General features: G+C 41.9%; 1 protein-coding gene across 5 annotated transcripts; it reads right to left on the minus strand.

The window, feature by feature from the left end:
• Nucleotides 1-812: 812 nt before the first annotated feature.
• Nucleotides 813-10,453, minus strand: tubd1 (tubulin, delta 1). Of its 5 annotated transcripts, none has more exons than XM_080889292.1 (11): nt 10,429-10,453; nt 9,263-9,354; nt 6,882-7,039; nt 6,399-6,453; nt 4,279-4,426; nt 3,972-4,188; nt 3,669-3,900; nt 2,849-3,013; nt 2,627-2,755; nt 2,240-2,423; nt 813-2,127 (listed from the first exon to the last, which is right to left on the minus strand). In XM_080889292.1, the coding sequence occupies exons 5-11, from the start codon at nt 4,395-4,397 to the stop codon at nt 2,022-2,024; spliced, it is 1,152 nt and encodes a 383-aa protein (XP_080745418.1). In that variant the 5' UTR covers nt 4,398-4,426; nt 6,399-6,453; nt 6,882-7,039; nt 9,263-9,354; nt 10,429-10,453; the 3' UTR covers nt 813-2,021. The 5 variants fall into 5 exon arrangements, with proteins under 5 accessions (XP_080745418.1, XP_080745416.1, XP_080745417.1 ...); XM_080889290.1 differs by having other exon boundaries at nt 6,399-6,456; XM_080889291.1 differs by lacking the exon at nt 10,429-10,453 and having other exon boundaries at nt 6,399-6,456; nt 9,270-9,352.
• Between the last annotated feature and the right edge of the window lie 6,468 nt (nt 10,454-16,921).

A 16,921-nucleotide genomic window follows, 5' to 3' on the forward strand; every position in this document is an offset into this window, starting at 1 on the left:
ACTGAGTCTCTCATTTGTTTGGATTCTCCTGAAATGTTCATCCATGGAGGCTCCCCCCGTGTAATACTGTTAGGTTTAAGACCCAACACAAAAGATTTGATTTGTAATTGTCTCTTTGAAATGATCATCTTTAAGGTAAGTGTCACGTCAGCCCTAACACACTTATTTTGACTGCTTTTAGTACCAGACGCATGACATCCTTCATGGTAGGACCAGAATTTGGTTTTTGATGATTATTTCTCAGCTTGCCTGCCTTCCCGACTCTTAAACATACTCTGTAGATCCTGGCCGACTTCAGCTCATGGTTGAGACTCTCCAACCATGTGGTTTGGCATTCCTTCACACCACTCTTCCACACCATCAGCTAGCTTATCAGACTGGTGTTGGCTGTTGGATGTGCTTGGCAACAGCGGTCTGTAAGCTGGCTGAAGTTGTTGGTCTTCAGCATTTCTGGGTTCGTCTCGAGCACTGCAGCTACACGTTAGTGGGTCTGCGTGCGGACAACGCTGTTATCTAAAGAGACTCTTTGCTTTTATGTCACTCCACTTCTACTGTGTAAAACTCATAAACAATAAAGAGATGAAAAGTGATTCTTTTGCTACTTTTCTTTGTGCGGTGCTGCCTTTCAAAATGATCACCGATTGCATTTCAACTGTAAACGTTTAAGCTGATCTCAGCTTGGGACATTTTACTGCTTAATGCATATTTAAGCTGCTGTAGCCAATACAGTTTATTAACATAGAAAAACTTAACATGATGCATTCTTAAAAAGGGAAGAAGAAATATACACACTCGCTTATGTTTTCAGTAGCTATGGTTGATTAAGTAACACATGACTTTATTTTGTTGCAAGGGAAATGTCTTTGTTACAGCAGCAGGATTATGAATAAAAAGAGTAAAATCTACAATAAAAACTGCACAAGTACTGCAGGCCCAGGTGAAAGCCTAATAAGGTGAGGTAGTGCAAAAGGTTAATGTACAACTGATTAAATGGAAAAAATTGGAGTTAAAGAAACATAAGACATTCTGCAAAAGAATAGTGGGAATAGCATTAATTTAAAAAAAAAAAAAGTATGTAGATTAAATGTAAGAAACTGACAGGTGTGTTCAGCGGTCATAAAAAGAAGAGCTACGGTAGAGTTTCTTAGAGAACAAGAGAAATTGGTTCCTGAGGCGTTCTTTATGGCAGCGTGGTTGAATGAGGCTGCAGCAGAATGAGCTCAGTAGTGTGGAGTGGAGCAGGTAACATGGATTGTCCCTGATGGAGAGCAGTTTGTTCAGTGACCTGCCCCTCACTGACTCAAATGCTTCCAGATTCTAGCCATTGAGGTTTCCACCCTTGTGGATTCCTGACCCGACCAAACACCAGCAACGTGCCATTTACATTGCTGCTGACTGAATGACTGGCAGATCTCCAGGATCTGTGCAAATCCCTCAGCGAGGATTTCACAAGGTGATCTTTTGATATACTTTTTACCCGTCAGCCTTTGTAGCCACCCAGTCAGACAGGTGGCGTGGACGCCCAGGTTTGTGAATGCAATAACTCAAGAACAAGGTGACAAACATCGATACCATTGGTGTATCTATTAAAAATGTCAAACCAGTTTGAATCGCAGTGACCTTGACCTTAAGGTCACAGGTCAAATTTTCTCAAAACTGGGATTTTCAAATTGATACCATTGGTGCATCTACTAGGAAGCTGATAGGTAGGTCTGGTGGTGCAATTGCAAATTTGGGGTAACAAGTGTCTGGCATAGATCTACACAGTTTTTACTAATGTAGCATTTTATTACCCATCTTATAACTTGACACTATACTACTTGAGATGCAAGTATTATAAAGTAGCTCCAGCATTATATCTTGAATAGAGACATCCAGTGTCTCAGTTCTCGCCAGTGCAGATGTCAGAGTCCAGGAATTCAAAGAATTATGTGAAATCAAAGCAGCAATATAAAAAATGTATACAAAACACATAAGGTGTTATTTTCTTATCTACATGAAAGCCACAGTAGTCCCCAGTGCTAGCACAGCTGACTGTAGCTGGAGATCACCTGTTCAAGAGATGTGAAGCTGTCTAGGAAGTCCTCCTCTGAGATGCCAAATTTAATGTACTGATGGATGTACGCCCTGTAACACAGGAAAAGTGAAAGAAAATAATTTTTAAAAAGAGAAACTGTCTGCTCAGTTATACTTCTGGGACCAGCTTTTCCTTACTGTGCATGTACAGGGACTGACCCACCTGGAGGCAAACATATTCCAGGCTTTTCCCACCATGTCATCCAAAGGTCTGAGCAGAGCCTGGCTGTTACTGACCAGCGTGGCAGATTTCTCATACTTATTAAAGGGTACAGGGGATTTCCACAAGCTGAAAGCTTCTTTGGATGAGAGCGAGGAGGTGTACAGGGCTGGATCATCAATGCCACCTAAGCACATAAGCACATGATTCACATCCCCTGCTCTGTACAATCTGCAGACTTACATTATTACAAAAGAATTGCTCTAATCAATCTTTTGGAAACATCATCCCCTACATGACTGTCATAAATTTATCTGGTAAACTCACACAATCACCTGCCTTTTTCCCCTTTTAATTAAATTAAATCAATGTTTCATCCACCCATCTGACCTGTCTCTGCACTGTAGACATCTTTCCCTCTCAGGATGAGAAGGTTGGCCAGAGAGGTGTTAAAGCTGCCCCCTGTGAGACTCCTGCTCCGCCCAGGGTCAGCAGGAGGACGCACCTGCCAGTCTATACCTGTCACACGACAAACAAAGATCCTCTCACTATCACTTCCAACAATATCTCATTGACATAACAGGCTACACGGTTATGTTAGTGTGCACTTGCCTTCTTCCATCTTTGTGTTGGAGATGAGCATCTGTCGCAGGTGTTTGAGCAGCCCCGGCCAGCTAAACGTACTGTAGGCTATGGAGGAACTGGCCATCTGTGGGATGGTGCACAAGCTCAGTAGCTTGTACTCTGGATGACAGGCAAGAGCACTCACCAATTCACCTGACAAAAAAAGGCTGTATTGTGAGAAAGGCAAACTCTGTGGGAACCTTTAGTCATTTGTTTCAACTGCTTTTTTTCCCCAGAGAATATGATTATACATTTTTAATGACCCAACAATTGTTTGAACTTATGATCCTGGAACTTGCAGTTGTTTAGAAATGGCTCTCAGAGACTTTCCCAACTTGTGCAAATCTACAGATGTTCTTAGATCTTCGCTGAGTTCATTGGACTTTCCCAGTGTTCTGAGTATTGGTCAATCCACTGAGGGCTATGAAACACATCCTTGTCATGCTGCCAAAGAGAAACTACCAGATGTACTCAATCATGACCACTAACAAGAAGTGAATTGGTCTCGGCAAGTTAAAAGACATTGCAGATCCTTCTGCAACACTTATTAAAATATTTAAATGAATGTATGTATACATTTGAACCTGTATGTATACTTCTGACCCTGTGTGGAATACGGAAAATCCAAAATAAATTCAAACTTGTGCACCAAACTCTTGTCTTTTAATATCATTAAAGATGTATGCTGTACAAAGGTTCCATCTGGAAAAACAGCAGCTCAAAAAATTACCATGACATTCAAGCCCACCATGAGTGTGTAAACTTCTGTCCACGACTGCAGGTGTGAGTAGTGTTTGTCCTTTCTCACCCAGAGGATTTCTGCTGTATGCTCCATGGGAGTCAGCGGTGAGCGCGGGCTGCAGGATACTGCCCAGCTGGTGGGCGATGACCCTGTTGACGTCACTGAAAGAGATGTGTTTGATATTAAGAAGCCGACTGCAGATCCTGTGCACCGTGTCGTTCTCGTGCACCAGTATGGCGTCTGACAATTGGTAGAGATGAGCCAGCGTCAGCACAGAGTTATAGTTCTGGACGATCACCTGAAAGTAAACAGTCAGAAGGTAGCACGATTCTCTCTTACACCATGTTAAAGATAGTTCAGCGTCCACACCTCTCCAGTCCCGTACGGCCAGGTAAGGTGGTTGAGGATAAAGGATGATGGATAAATATCACGGAGACACTGAGTAACGTAGGTGCCGACACCTGACCCCGTCCCCCCTGCCACACTCATCATTGCTATAAGCCCAGCCAGTCTGTCACAGCGCTCCACCTCCCGCCTCACCAGCTCCTCCACTGCGTCTCTGTGACAAGGACCATGGACACAATACCTAGATCAGTAAAAGAAACAGGTGATCAGCGTGAATGCTATCAAATGACAGCATTCCAGAATAGGTGGGCTCATACTGTCCCATCCTTACCCATTAGCCCAGTTGTTTCCGGAGCCCTGCTTCTGGCTGAAGTGAGAACTCGCTCCATAGCTCCACCTGCCAGACTTTGCAGCCATGCTCATACTCCGGTTGATTACTTTAGGTTCCATATCTACCAACAGCGCCCTGGCAACGAGGTCTGGTGTAGGAAAAAACACGGCAGGAAACATGAGTTGACGGGACTCGGACTTTGTTTAGTACTATTAGAGAGGCGTCGTACCTCCCTGTGCGGTCTGGTGAAAGAACCGCTCGCAGCTGGCAGCGCTGTACGTCTTCCTCTGTCCCTCCTGAGCATCGCTACAAATGATGTCAAACAGCTCCTGACCCACCTGGTTACCGCACTGACCGAGCTGAACTGTTACTACAGACATGTTCCACCCAGATGACTCAGTACCGGTCACAGAGCGATGGCACCCACGCTGTGACACACCCGCGACCTCGAGCTGATGGAGCAACGCTTCATAACTTCGGGGCTATCTATACCTTCTCTGGTACGTTGGTGTTACAGCGCTCGCGAAGCCGCCACAAAAAGTTGAACGGGCATTTCCGGTCGAAACCGGCAAAAGTTTCAAAATAAAACTTAATCAAACTAAAGCTTGTTCTGTAAAGTCAACACAAAAAGGTTCAGACCTTTCTCATAGTGCATGTGTAAGGTTTGTGCATGTGTATTTTTATTTCCAAAGAAATAATTTATTTAACACAAGTCAGTGGGGTACATACTGAACGTAAGAGAATAGAAACAATACCAAGTATCGATTCTAACGATTCTATTCTATCGATTCTAACGCACTAGTATAGATTCAGTACCGACACTACTGACATTTGGATGATTCACCCACCTCTAATTGCCATTTACTTTGTCAGCATCTACCATGTATATCCACATACATTTTAATTTTTTGCCAAAAAGATTGTTTTTGAACGTTATTAAACACTTATTACAAACATTCAAATAAACACATTACATGTAAAAAAAAAATGCTATAAACAAAGTCAGCTAAAACATCCCTTTTGTTTCGGTACTTGAAAAAATCGCAAATCTGGACCCATATGAAATACGGCAGTGGAGTAAAGACCCAGACCGCCACTGTCCTACCCCGATATCTTCACGTATCTTGTTTGTGGAGTAAGCGCTTACACAGCGAACCAGTTTCGTAATTACAAGTCACTGGAGGCGCACATCCAATTTACAAATGGCTGGGTGCAAGATTTGGCTATTTTCAAGAAGCCAAACTCTGAGTACGTCGCCATTCATACCAAGGTAAGTCAGCTGGAGTGCATCGAGTGAAATAGCCATTTTCCACCCCCACCATAATTAATGTTATACATTTATCATTGAACTGCTAAAATATCGTTATCATATTATATGCCCATAATTGTAAAGTAGATGCAAATTAACACATTGATAATCGGGCAAATTATTAACGCCAATTTGTGTCCTCCCTGTCTCATTTCATTTATTGTCTTTACATCAACCTTGTCCTTGTATGTTTCAGGTACTGCACTCCGAAAGACTGAATGAACCTGCATTACGACCATGGGTAATTGTAAGCACCACGGGGAAGGTCGAAGCTGCACACTGCACCTGTATGGCCGGAGTTGCTGAGATCTGCACCCATGTCGCTGCACTTCTGTTTAAAGTGGAGGCAACAGTGACGATCCGTGGCACAAAGACAGTCACAGATGAACCAGCCTACTGGGTTTTGCCGGGGAACACAACCAAGATACAGCCAGTGGTTGGCCATAACATTGACTTTACATCTTCAGCAGCACAAAAAAAGACTCTTGATGAAAATATAAACGGACCGTCTGTGGTGAAAGGCAGAAGAAGCCGTCCTTCAAAAAGAAAGATTCCTTCTGCTACGTTTGAGGAGTTGTCACCAGTGTTAGACACACTTCAAAAACACAATAAAGCAGTGTGTTTGTCTGGATTGGAGAAATACTACACATCACACACTGTACAGTCATCCACATTACCACTGTCTCTGGCGTGCTTTTCTCTTTGTGCTGAATATCAACACTGTGATTTCTTAGACTGTAAGCTTTACTTTAGCACAAACAGTTGTAGAAGCTGCCACTCCAAATGTCTTTTGATAACAAGAAAAAAATACCTTTTCAGTACACGGCCTGAAGTTCTTCTCTGACATCTTCTGCAATCGGCTTTGTCTGCTGGTTTGAAGACAATAAACCACAAAAAGATGATTTAGTCACTTTGTCTGCGTCATGCAGCTCGAATGTGTCGTGTAACGATGTTGAATAGCCGTCATTATCCCTCTGCTGTGTCAGTAGGATTGTACTGGACAGCATCTCATTGATATGTGAGGAATGCGAATGTAACACGATAACAGACTTACATCATTAAAATATAAAGGACAGGAGATATTTAGATATTTTTATATTTATATTACATTTTATAGCTGACGGATATTACTAAATAGATAGAATTTACTAAATAGCTGGATGAACATGAAAAATATGTCTATAATAACAAATGACCATGAGAGCCAGTAGAATTAATTCAACTGGACAATCAAAAGATGTCCTTAAATGCTCTTTAAGTGGCAGAACAAACGAACAAACAGTTAATTGCTTACTTGAGATGAAATCTGCTCAGCTACTTTGAAAACAGTTTCTAAGTGGTTCCTCCTTTAACAGGATGACGGCTCAGGGGTAAGGCCATCATGCAGTCCAGCAACCTTTATGGTTCTGCTTTGATTCACCAGGAACTATTAGGGAAACCTTCCAGCGCCTCCTGTGAAAGACACAGGCATAAACACACAAACATTTATTAACATGTTCCACAGTCTTCCAGTTTGATTTTCTCATCCTGTGGACAACAACGTACATGGATGCAAGTTTACAGGGAGTGCAGAATTATTAGGCAAGTTGTATTTTTGAGGAATAATTTTATAATTGAACAACAACCATGTTCTCAATGAACCCAAAAAACTCATTAATATCAAAGCTCAATGTTTTTGGAAGTAGTTTTTAGTTCTAGCTATTTTAGGGGGATATCTGTGTGTGCAGGTGACTATTACTGTGCATAATTATTAGGCAACTTAACAAAAAACAAATATATACCCATTTCAATTATTTATTTTTACCAGTGAAACCAATATAACATCTCCACATTCACAAATATACATTTCTGACATTCAAAAACAAAACAAAAACAAATCAGCGACCAATATAGCCACCTTTCTTTGCAAGGACACTCAAAAGCCTGCCATCCATGGATTCTGTCAGTGTTTTGATCTGTTCACCATCAACATTGCGTGCAGCAGCAACCACAGCCTCCCAGACACTGTTCAGAGAAGTGTACTGTTTTCCCTCCTTGTAAATCTCACATTTGATGATGGACCACAGGTTCTCAATCTCAATTCTTCTTTTATACCCTTTCTTGCCAGCCACGCTGTGGAGTACTTGGACGCGTGTGATGGAGCATTGTCCTGCATGAAAATCATGTTTTTCTTGAAGGATGCAGACTTCTTCCTGTACCACTGCTTGAAGAAGGTGTCTTCCAGAAACTGGCAGTAGGACTGGGAGTTGAGCTTGACTCCATCCTCAACCCGAAAAGGCCCCACAAGCTCATCTTTGATGATACCAGCCCAAACCAGTACTCCACCTCCACCTTGCTGGCGTCTGAGTCGGACTGGAGCTCTCTGCCCTTTACCAATCCAGCCACGGGCCCATCAAGACTCACTCTCATTTCATCAGTCCATAAAACCTTAGAAAAATCAGTCTTGAGATATTTCTTGGCCCAGTCTTGATGTTTCAGCTTGTGTGTCTTGTTCAGTGGTGGTCGTCTTTCAGCCTTTCTTACCTTGGCCATGTCTCTGAGTATTGCACACCTTGTGCTTTTGGGCACTCCAGTGATGTTGCAGCTCTGAAATATGGCCAAACTGGTGGCAAGTGGCATCTTGGCAGCTGCACGCTTGACTTTTCTCAGTTCATGGGCAGTTATTTTGCACCTTGGTTTTTCCACACGCTTCTTGCGACCCTGTTGACTATTTTGAATGAAACGCTTGATTGGTCGATGATCACGCTTCAGAAGCTTTGCAATTTTGAGACTGCTGCATCCCTCTGCAAGATATCTCACTATTTTTGACTTTTCTGAGCCTGTCAAGTCCTTCTTTTGACCCATTTTGCCAAAGGAAAGGACGTTGCCTAATAATTATGCACACCTGATATAGGGTGTTGATGTCATTAGACCACACCCCTTCTCATTACAGAGATGCACATCACCTAATATGCTTAATTGGTAGTAGGCTTTCGAGCCTATACAGCTTGGAGTAAGACAACATGCATGAAGAGGATGATGTGGACAAAATACTCATTTGCCTAATAATTCTGCACTCCCTGTAGTGTTAACTTTTGTAAGGTTTATTTAGTGAACATATCCAGCTGCAGCTCCACTGTGATCCTGAACTGGATAAGCACTTAAGAAAATGTGTCAATAAATGGACATACATCAACTTACTATATTTATCCAAACAGACGGGACCAATAATGCTTCACTGAGTCAGAGACTTTAACGTCTCTTCTATGTAAGAATGTCTCGTGCTGATAGACCTGCAAACTTGACAACAAAGGTTTTTCAGACTACATGTAGCTGTCCTCTATGTCAGCTCACACATTTACGTCACACTTATTTCTGCTTTCCCATTTTATAATTATTACTTACATTTTGATTAGATACCTTGAGTTTGTAAATGATCAGATTACATAATTGGAATAAAATGTATCCAATTCAAGGTTGCGGGAGGATGAAGCCTATCCCAGCTGATACAGGACAAAGACAGGCTGCCAGTTTATTGCAGGGCTAACACAATATGTGTAACAGAAAATCCACTTAAATGTTTGATATTTCTTATAATAATCATAATTATGACTATTATTTAAAGGTTTCTTTATAAATACATTTTGATTTTTTATAACACCTAAAATATAAACCTGAGCTGTTTCAGATTCTGACCTCTGACCTCACTGCAGCTCCCTCTTGGAAGTACGTCTGCTTCTTGTCTACCCCCAGTGTTGACCGCCTGCCCTTGATATCACGTACTGTACCTGAGGAACAAAAAAGGACAAACACTTGCCTTCATTTAAGAAGTACATTCATACAGAGGTAATCTATGGAAACACACTAGTTCACCCTTTGGGAGAAATCAGTTCCTGTGAAACATTTCTGTAAATGAACATCATGTGGAGAATGAATGAAACGAGTTCTTCAGGTGACTCAGCAGTCCCACACTGACAAATGAAATCTAGTTAAACTATTAAGCATATTTGCTCTTCTGAAATCTGTGTTAAACAACAACGAACATAAATTAGTAACAAAAATACAGCTGAGTAGAGGCTTTACAAACCACCAGCAGCCATAATGCTAAATTGTAATCTTCAAATGTTTCTGAGCCGTCTTCAACCTGCTTTTAACACATTAAAGTCCCACAGTCAATGCAGCCTGACTCAATCCTAGATGTTCAGCACACAGAGACACAGAGGTACCGTTTAAAGTTTAGTGTTAACATGAGTCACTGATCATTTGCAGTATTACAGAGTCTGGCAGTCTTTGCATGATGTCCACGTCACTGTAAGTTTCTAGCTGACTCTCAGGTGTGACAGGTGTGCCAGCAGGAAAGCGTAATAATAACCTGCATTCTGAGGTTTGTCATGCAGGCTTAAAGGAGCCAGGCTTTGTTCACACGGCTAGGATTGTATTTTAAACTGACCCTGGGTCAGTATAAGTATCATACAGTTTAAACGAAGCACTGAAACTTGCACATATTTATTATAGATGCACTGAAGCTAATCGACATATTTGCTGTCAGTCTGTGGCTGCGATTAAACACTTTACTGAAAACTTTATTAACTAGTAACTTCATCAGTCATGACAGAAGCTAATATTTCTGTGCTAACATCGTTTAAACAGTAACAGCCTTACTACAATATAAGCTAACGTTTACACCGTAACTTTAAGCTAGCACCATAAAGATGGTAAAACACGTAATAATATCTACAAATGCATCTTAAAGCTGTTATATTAGCACTCGGTGTATTACTAACCTAACCACATTAACATTACTGACACACACTGACTTTTAATAGTCATTCTATAAATGCTGTCCGTTTAAATGGTCTTACCTGTACTCACTGCTGTATCCACCGGATTGCAGCCAGAGTGGATTCTGGAGTCTTCCACGCTCCTGTTAGTGATCCTCCATCTGGATGGATGAGAACAACCTTCTGAACAATCTAGCAGGAGATGGCCCATATCTGTGGGACTGATTTGTGCTAATAACGCCCATTGTATGGACTGATAACAGCCGAAGCGGGTGAATAAAGTCACCCAGTCGCTAGCTGTGCCATTACCCAGCATACATCACTCCCTCCATAAATGCAATAAACGATACAAAAGTATCGTTCTACCTGTTTTTCAGGTAGTCGTTTACATTATATAATTTATTGTGTTCAGTATACGTCACTACGCTTTGTTTAGACCCCCAAAATGGCGAATCGGGCCAAAATCCTTTCCACGCCCACCCCCGTGACATCACGCTCCAAAGCCCTATGACATCATATATCGTGCATGCAGATCAAAGGCGTCTGATCCATTCGAAAGGCATAAATAGGGGTGAGAATTGCAAACTTAGTCAGTTTATTCACAGCACTCGTGTTCGCAGCATTCAAACCTAAACCTGAGAAACATTTTGAAACAGTTGGATCATTTACACAGTTGTTTTATTAAGATTCCAACATGTCTCAGAGAAAACACAGCAAAAAAAGGCAGCCCAATGTGGATAATATAAATGAGGGCTGGAAAATAATGTTTAATCAAGCACAGGAGAAGATTTTAAACCTGATGACACAAAACAAACGCAAATGTGCTGAATTAAGACAAATGTCCCACCTGCTTAAAGAAAAAGAAGCTATTAACCAGGAGCTCTATGGGAAACTCGAGCTTAAGAACCTGGAGACTGAGGAACTTAATAACTTAAAATACAAATACAGTGAAATCCTAAAAAAGAACACAGAGCTCTGGGGACAGAATAAGAACGTAAACTACAAATACAGTGAAATCCTAAAAAAGAACACAGAGCTCAAGGGACAGAATAAGAACTTAAACTACAAATACAGTGAAGTCCTAAAAAAGAACACAAAGCTTAGCGGACAGAATAAGAACTTAAGCTACAAATACAGTGAAGTCCTAAAAAAGAGCACTGAGCTTGAGGAACTTAATAACAACTTAAAATCCAAAAATGATGAAATCCTGAGAAAGAACTCAGAGCTCGAGGGACAGAATAAGAACTTAAACTACAAATACAGTGAAGTCCTAAAAAAGAACACTGAGCTTGAGGAACTTAATAACAACTTAAAATCCAAAAATGATGAAATCCTGAGAAAGAACTCAGAGCTCGAGGGACAGAATAAGAACTTAAACTACAAATACAGTGAAGTCCTAAAAAAGAGCACTGAGCTTGAGGAACTTCATAACAACTTAAAATCCAAAAACAAGAAAATGCTCAAGGAACAGCACGTACTGGGTGGTTTCGGCCAAGGGCCTAGTGTCAACTTGGGGGAGAAATCGGAGCACTGTGCATGTTGCCCCAATTCATGCACCCAGCAACTGAATCATGAGGGGCCAAAAGATGCACCAGTGCCTGAGCCCACCAAGGACTCCACAAAGGAGTGTGACGTGTGCGAGGCTGAGCCCTCTGCACCTTGTAATGATGTGACAGTGGAAGCTCCACTGTCAGAGGAACAGTTGCTTGTTAAAGAGCTCATAAAGGCAGTAATCACACATGCCTCAAGAGAGGCAAATGTGTCGCCATCCGATGAGATTCAGCAGGGTCTCTTCATAGCTCTGTGGGCGCAACTTAAAGAAGAAACTCTAAATATAAAAAAAAAGAGGATCAAAAGTCTTGAAAAGGCAATTTTCAAAGACATTACAAAGGAACTGGGTATTACACCTAACCTTGTTACCATTACGTTGACTGTTGCTTCGCCGTACCAACAAGTGGTGATTTCGATATTCAAAGACCACCTGTTCCGAAAAAAGCAAAACCGACTTGCAAGGTTTTTCGCATGGTGTGGAAAAACATAGAACGATGAAGACCAGCTACCAGAAACTGACAATATCTCCCAGACACTTTTGAACGAATTTAAAGATATTATATTTCCAAGAAAACAAAATGAATATTTAGAGCAATCCATCAGGATTGCTCTAAATATCCATCCATCCATCCATCCATCTTCATCCGCTTTATCCGGGGCCGGGTCGCGGGGGCAGCAGCCTAAGCAAAGAGGCCCAGACCTCCCTCTCACCAGCCACCTCCTCCAGCTTATCCAGGGGAATACCAAGGCGTTCCCAGGCCAGCCGAGAGATATAATCTCTCCAGCGTGTCCTGGGTCTGCCCCGGGGCCTCCTCCCGGTGGGACATGCCTGGAACACCTCACCCAGGAGGCGCCCAGGGGGCATCCTTGTCAGATGCCCGAACCACCTCAGCTGGCTCAGATTTGGAGGTGCTGATCCTCATTCCCGCTGCTTCACACTCGGCTGTGAACCGTTCCAGTGCGAGCTGGAGGCCCTCACCCGATGAAGCCAACAGAACCACATCATCTGCAAAAATCAGAGATGAGATTCTGAGGCCACCAAAGCGAAAGCCCTCCGCCACTTGGCTGCGCCTAGAAATCCTGTCCATAAAAATTATGAACAGAACCGGAGACAAAGGGCAGCCGTGGCGGAGCCCATCACCCACCAGGAACGAGTCCGACTTATTGCCGGCAATGCGAACCAAGCTCTTGCAACGGTTGTATAGGGATCAAATGGCCCGTAGCAATGGGCCAGACACCCCATATTCCCGCAACACCTCCCACAGGACACCCCGAGGGACACGGTCGAATGCCTTCTCCAAGTCCACAAAACACATGTAGACTGGTTGGGCAAACTCCCATGCACCCTCAAGTATCCTGGAGAGGATAAAGAGCTGGTCCAGTGTTCCGCGACCAGGACGAAAACCGCATTGTTCCTCCTGTATCCGAGGTTCGACTAACGGACGAACTCTCCTTTCCAGCACCCTGGCATAGACTTTCCCAGGGAGGCTCTAAATATTTCTTTAAAATTATTTGGACAGTTTAAGTGTATTAGTTGACATCAAAGTGACTCTTTAAATTGGCTAACAACAAACGATTCAAACAAGCTAATTTATTTCACATCCAATGAGTCACTTTAAAAATCCCACGACCGGTCGAGCCAGATGGCCGTCCCTCACTGAGCCTGGTTCTGCCGGAGGTTTCTTGCTTTTAAAAGAAAGTTTTTCCTCCCCACTGTCGCCGAGTGCTTGCTCAGAGGGAATTGTCAGATTATTGGGGTTTTATTTATTTTTTATCAACTAATACACAACTCGGGGCTCGCAAAATCTCTAGCCCGACGTCTCGGAGCTAGCGATATCTCCGGTCGGGCGACCAAAATCTATCTCAGCCCCGCCCGTCGGGTTATCATATAGCCCGACGGGCAATTTTGCGAGCCCTGCGATCTTATTGGGCATTCCAAATTGATTTTTTTTAATTCATTAATAAAGTCCTAAAAAGAGTATATTGTGAATATTGCATGTTTTCATTGTCACACAAATGTGTACATTTTCAGCCTAGACTGAACATGTGTGTTTGTCTTCTATTCAAAATCAAACATTTTAGTAGCAACTACTTTATTAAAATATGGCAGATGTTTTACTCTGATTACACAAACTTTATGTAGGAGTAGGTCACAGATAAGAGGTATTTATTTGTAAATTTGACCTCTGACCTCACAGAGATACAGGATGACAGGATATGTGATATTAGAATCCACATATATTGGTATATAATCTCCTAAATGTTGCCAATGGCCGTAAGGAACATAGCTCTAAATAACATTATCATCTTTTTGACCCTCACTATAGTCTGTATGACAAGTCAGAACAAAAGGTCGGAGGTCAAATGTGGCGTTAAATCCTAATGCGGTACATTCTTATGTTGACAATACCAGAGCGTTCTCACTCCCGAGGCGTAACATGTCGACGTTTTGTCACGTCCCGCGGCGTTCCTGAGGAACGCGAAAGGAGACCTTCGGCGTTCTTATGGTACGCGGCGGGTTATGGCTGGAATCCAGTGCAATGACGCTCCCGCGGTAATAGACGTTCCAGCCCTGTATTCCAGCCCTAAACCTAACCTTATCCCTAGCCCTGACCATAACCTTATTCCTGACCTTAACCAGGACTTTAATGATGTTAAATAGCGTGTTTCTAAGCGATTTGAAGAAAAAGAGCGAACATGTGTAGGTTCAGTCCAGACGGTTCTCATATTCCCTCTTTTTCCGAGGTCGTCATTTAGGAACGTGGTGGGTAGCCGAAAATGTAATATGGTGACGATTTGTCACCTAGCGTAAAATGTTACGCTTTGGGAGTGAGAACGGGTTGACAATACACATCACACTTGTAAGAAAGTTATAAGTCAAATTATAAGGCTTTTTATAAGGTGTTTCTCTATGAAAGCAGTTAAGATCATTATGCAAATACATAGCCTCAGGATATTGGGGTCTGGAATAAAACTAGAATTAATTAAACTTCTCTGCTGCTTAAAGCTGCAGCGCCCGGATTACTTGCGTTGCCAGCTACTTCCGTGCAACTGATATAATGTGGGGGGGGGGGGGGGGGGGGGGGAAACCCAAACACATTTATGCCTTTGTTATTAGGCAAAGGTATGCATTTATGGAGCTTTAACGTTTCTTGTAACCGAATTATGACGCTATCAGAAGGTTGCTTTCAGTGTGTAGCGCAGTCACGAATGACTACACGCATCACGATGGAATAATTAATGCCTACAGGTTTAGTATGTCTACTCTCGTTGTTCATGTTTGTTATAAGACTGTCGAATAGTAGTTAAAACAATAAAGACCTATTGTGCCAGTATCACCATGACTCTTTCTTGTTTGTGCAGAATAACGACTGAGAACATGGCATTTTAGCGCTACCAAAAAGTGATTGTGGCCTATAACTTGTCACTGAAACAATATTTCTGCTTCAAACTTGTTGGATATATTCCAGAAAGGTTACATGTGATATATTGTATCCCAAAACCTCTCCAAGAACTGCTGAATAACTTGTACAGGAACAATAACACTGATAATATGCCATTTTCAAGCTGCCAAAAAGTGATTGTGGCCTATATCTTGTCACTGAAACAATATTTCTGCTTCAAACTTGCTGCATGTCATTCTGAAGGGTCCTATGTGACACATTATATCTCAAACAGTCCCTTAGAACTGCTGGATAACCTGTAAAGGAACATTAACTTTGATAATATGCCATTTTCAGCCTGCCAAAAAGTGATTGTGGCCTATATCTTGTTAATGAAATACTATTTCTGCTTCAAACTTGCTGCATGTCATTCTGAAGGGTCCTATGTGACACATTATATCCCAAACAGTCCCTTAGAACTGCTGAATATGTCACAGGCTGGGTCTCTGACCCAGCGCTCTGAGTTTATGTTTGTATTTGTCTCGTTTTTTTGTGTGATTAGTTTTGTGTCTTTTCCTATCTGTCTTTAGTTTGGGCTGTTATTGTTTATTGTTCCTCTGGTTTTCTATGTTTTGGGTTCTTGTATTATTCACCACGCATTAGGTTTGTTAAGTTTGTATTGTCATGTCTAGTTTTAGTGTTTCCTGTTTTATTCTGACAGTGTCATGTGTTCTTTGTTCATTGTATTTAGCTTTCCTCTCCTGGTCCTGTCATTAGGTTTATGTCAGTCAGCTGTTCCCCCATGTGTCTCCACTTCCCCTGATCACCTCATGTATGTATTTAAGCCCTTTGTTTTCTGCATGCCATTGTCGGGTCGTCTGGTTACCTCACCTCAGTCATAGGTCTAGTTTTAGCCTGTTTATTTCCACCTCAGTCATAGTTACAGTTTTTGGTCTCAGTACTGTTTAGTATTTTGTTTCTTAGTGTCTTGTCAGTTTACTTTGGTTTCCTGGTTTACTTCTGCCGTCATCTAATAAAGGATCACTTTTTCTGTTCAAACTTCAACTCCTCGTCCTCATCTGCTTTTGGGTCCTGTTTCCATTACACACCGGCGCACCCCGCCGTGACAGAATAACCATTAAGGGAACGATAAAACTGATAATATGCAATTTCCAACCTGTCAAAAAGTGATTGCCGCCTATATCTTGTCACTGAAACAATATTTCTGCTTCAAAATTGTTGGATATCCTCCAGAAGGGTTACATGTGATATATTATATCCCAAACAGTCTCCAAGAACTGCTGAATAACTTTTCAAATAACATTAATACCGATAATATGTCATTTTCGACCTGCCAAAAAGTGATTGTGGACTATAACTTGTCACTGAGATACTATTTCTGCTTCAAACTTGGTGGATGTCATTCAGAAGGGTCATATGTCAAATATTACATCTCAAACAGTCCCTCAGAACTGCTAAATTACCATTAAGGGAACAATAAAACTGACAATATGCAATTTTCAACCTGCCAAAAAGTGATTGCCACCTATATCTTGTCACTGAAACAATGTTTCTGCTTCAAAATTTTTGGATATTATCCAGAAGGGTTACATGTGACATATTATATCCCAAACACTCTC

The sequence above is a fragment of the Rhamphochromis sp. 'chilingali' genome (genome assembly GCF_963969265.1).
Source record: "Rhamphochromis sp. 'chilingali' genome assembly, chromosome: 8".
NCBI classification, from domain to species: Eukaryota; Metazoa; Chordata; class Actinopteri; order Cichliformes; family Cichlidae; genus Rhamphochromis; species Rhamphochromis sp. 'chilingali'.

What these genes read in the sequence shown, in the direction of transcription:
- tubd1 (XM_080889288.1), bottom strand. Translation starts at nt 4,658, where the DNA reads ATGTCTGTAGTAACAGTTCAGCTCGGTCAGTGCGGTAACCAGGTGGGT. An exon ending in ATACAGCAGAAATCCTCTGG is followed by an intron (nt 3,014 to 3,668) that starts GTGAGAAAGGAC and finishes TTTTTTTGTCAG; the next exon opens with GTGAATTGGTGAGTGCTCTT. An exon ending in TGTCTACAGTGCAGAGACAG is followed by an intron (nt 2,424 to 2,626) that starts GTCAGATGGGTG and finishes TTATGTGCTTAG; the next exon opens with GTGGCATTGATGATCCAGCC.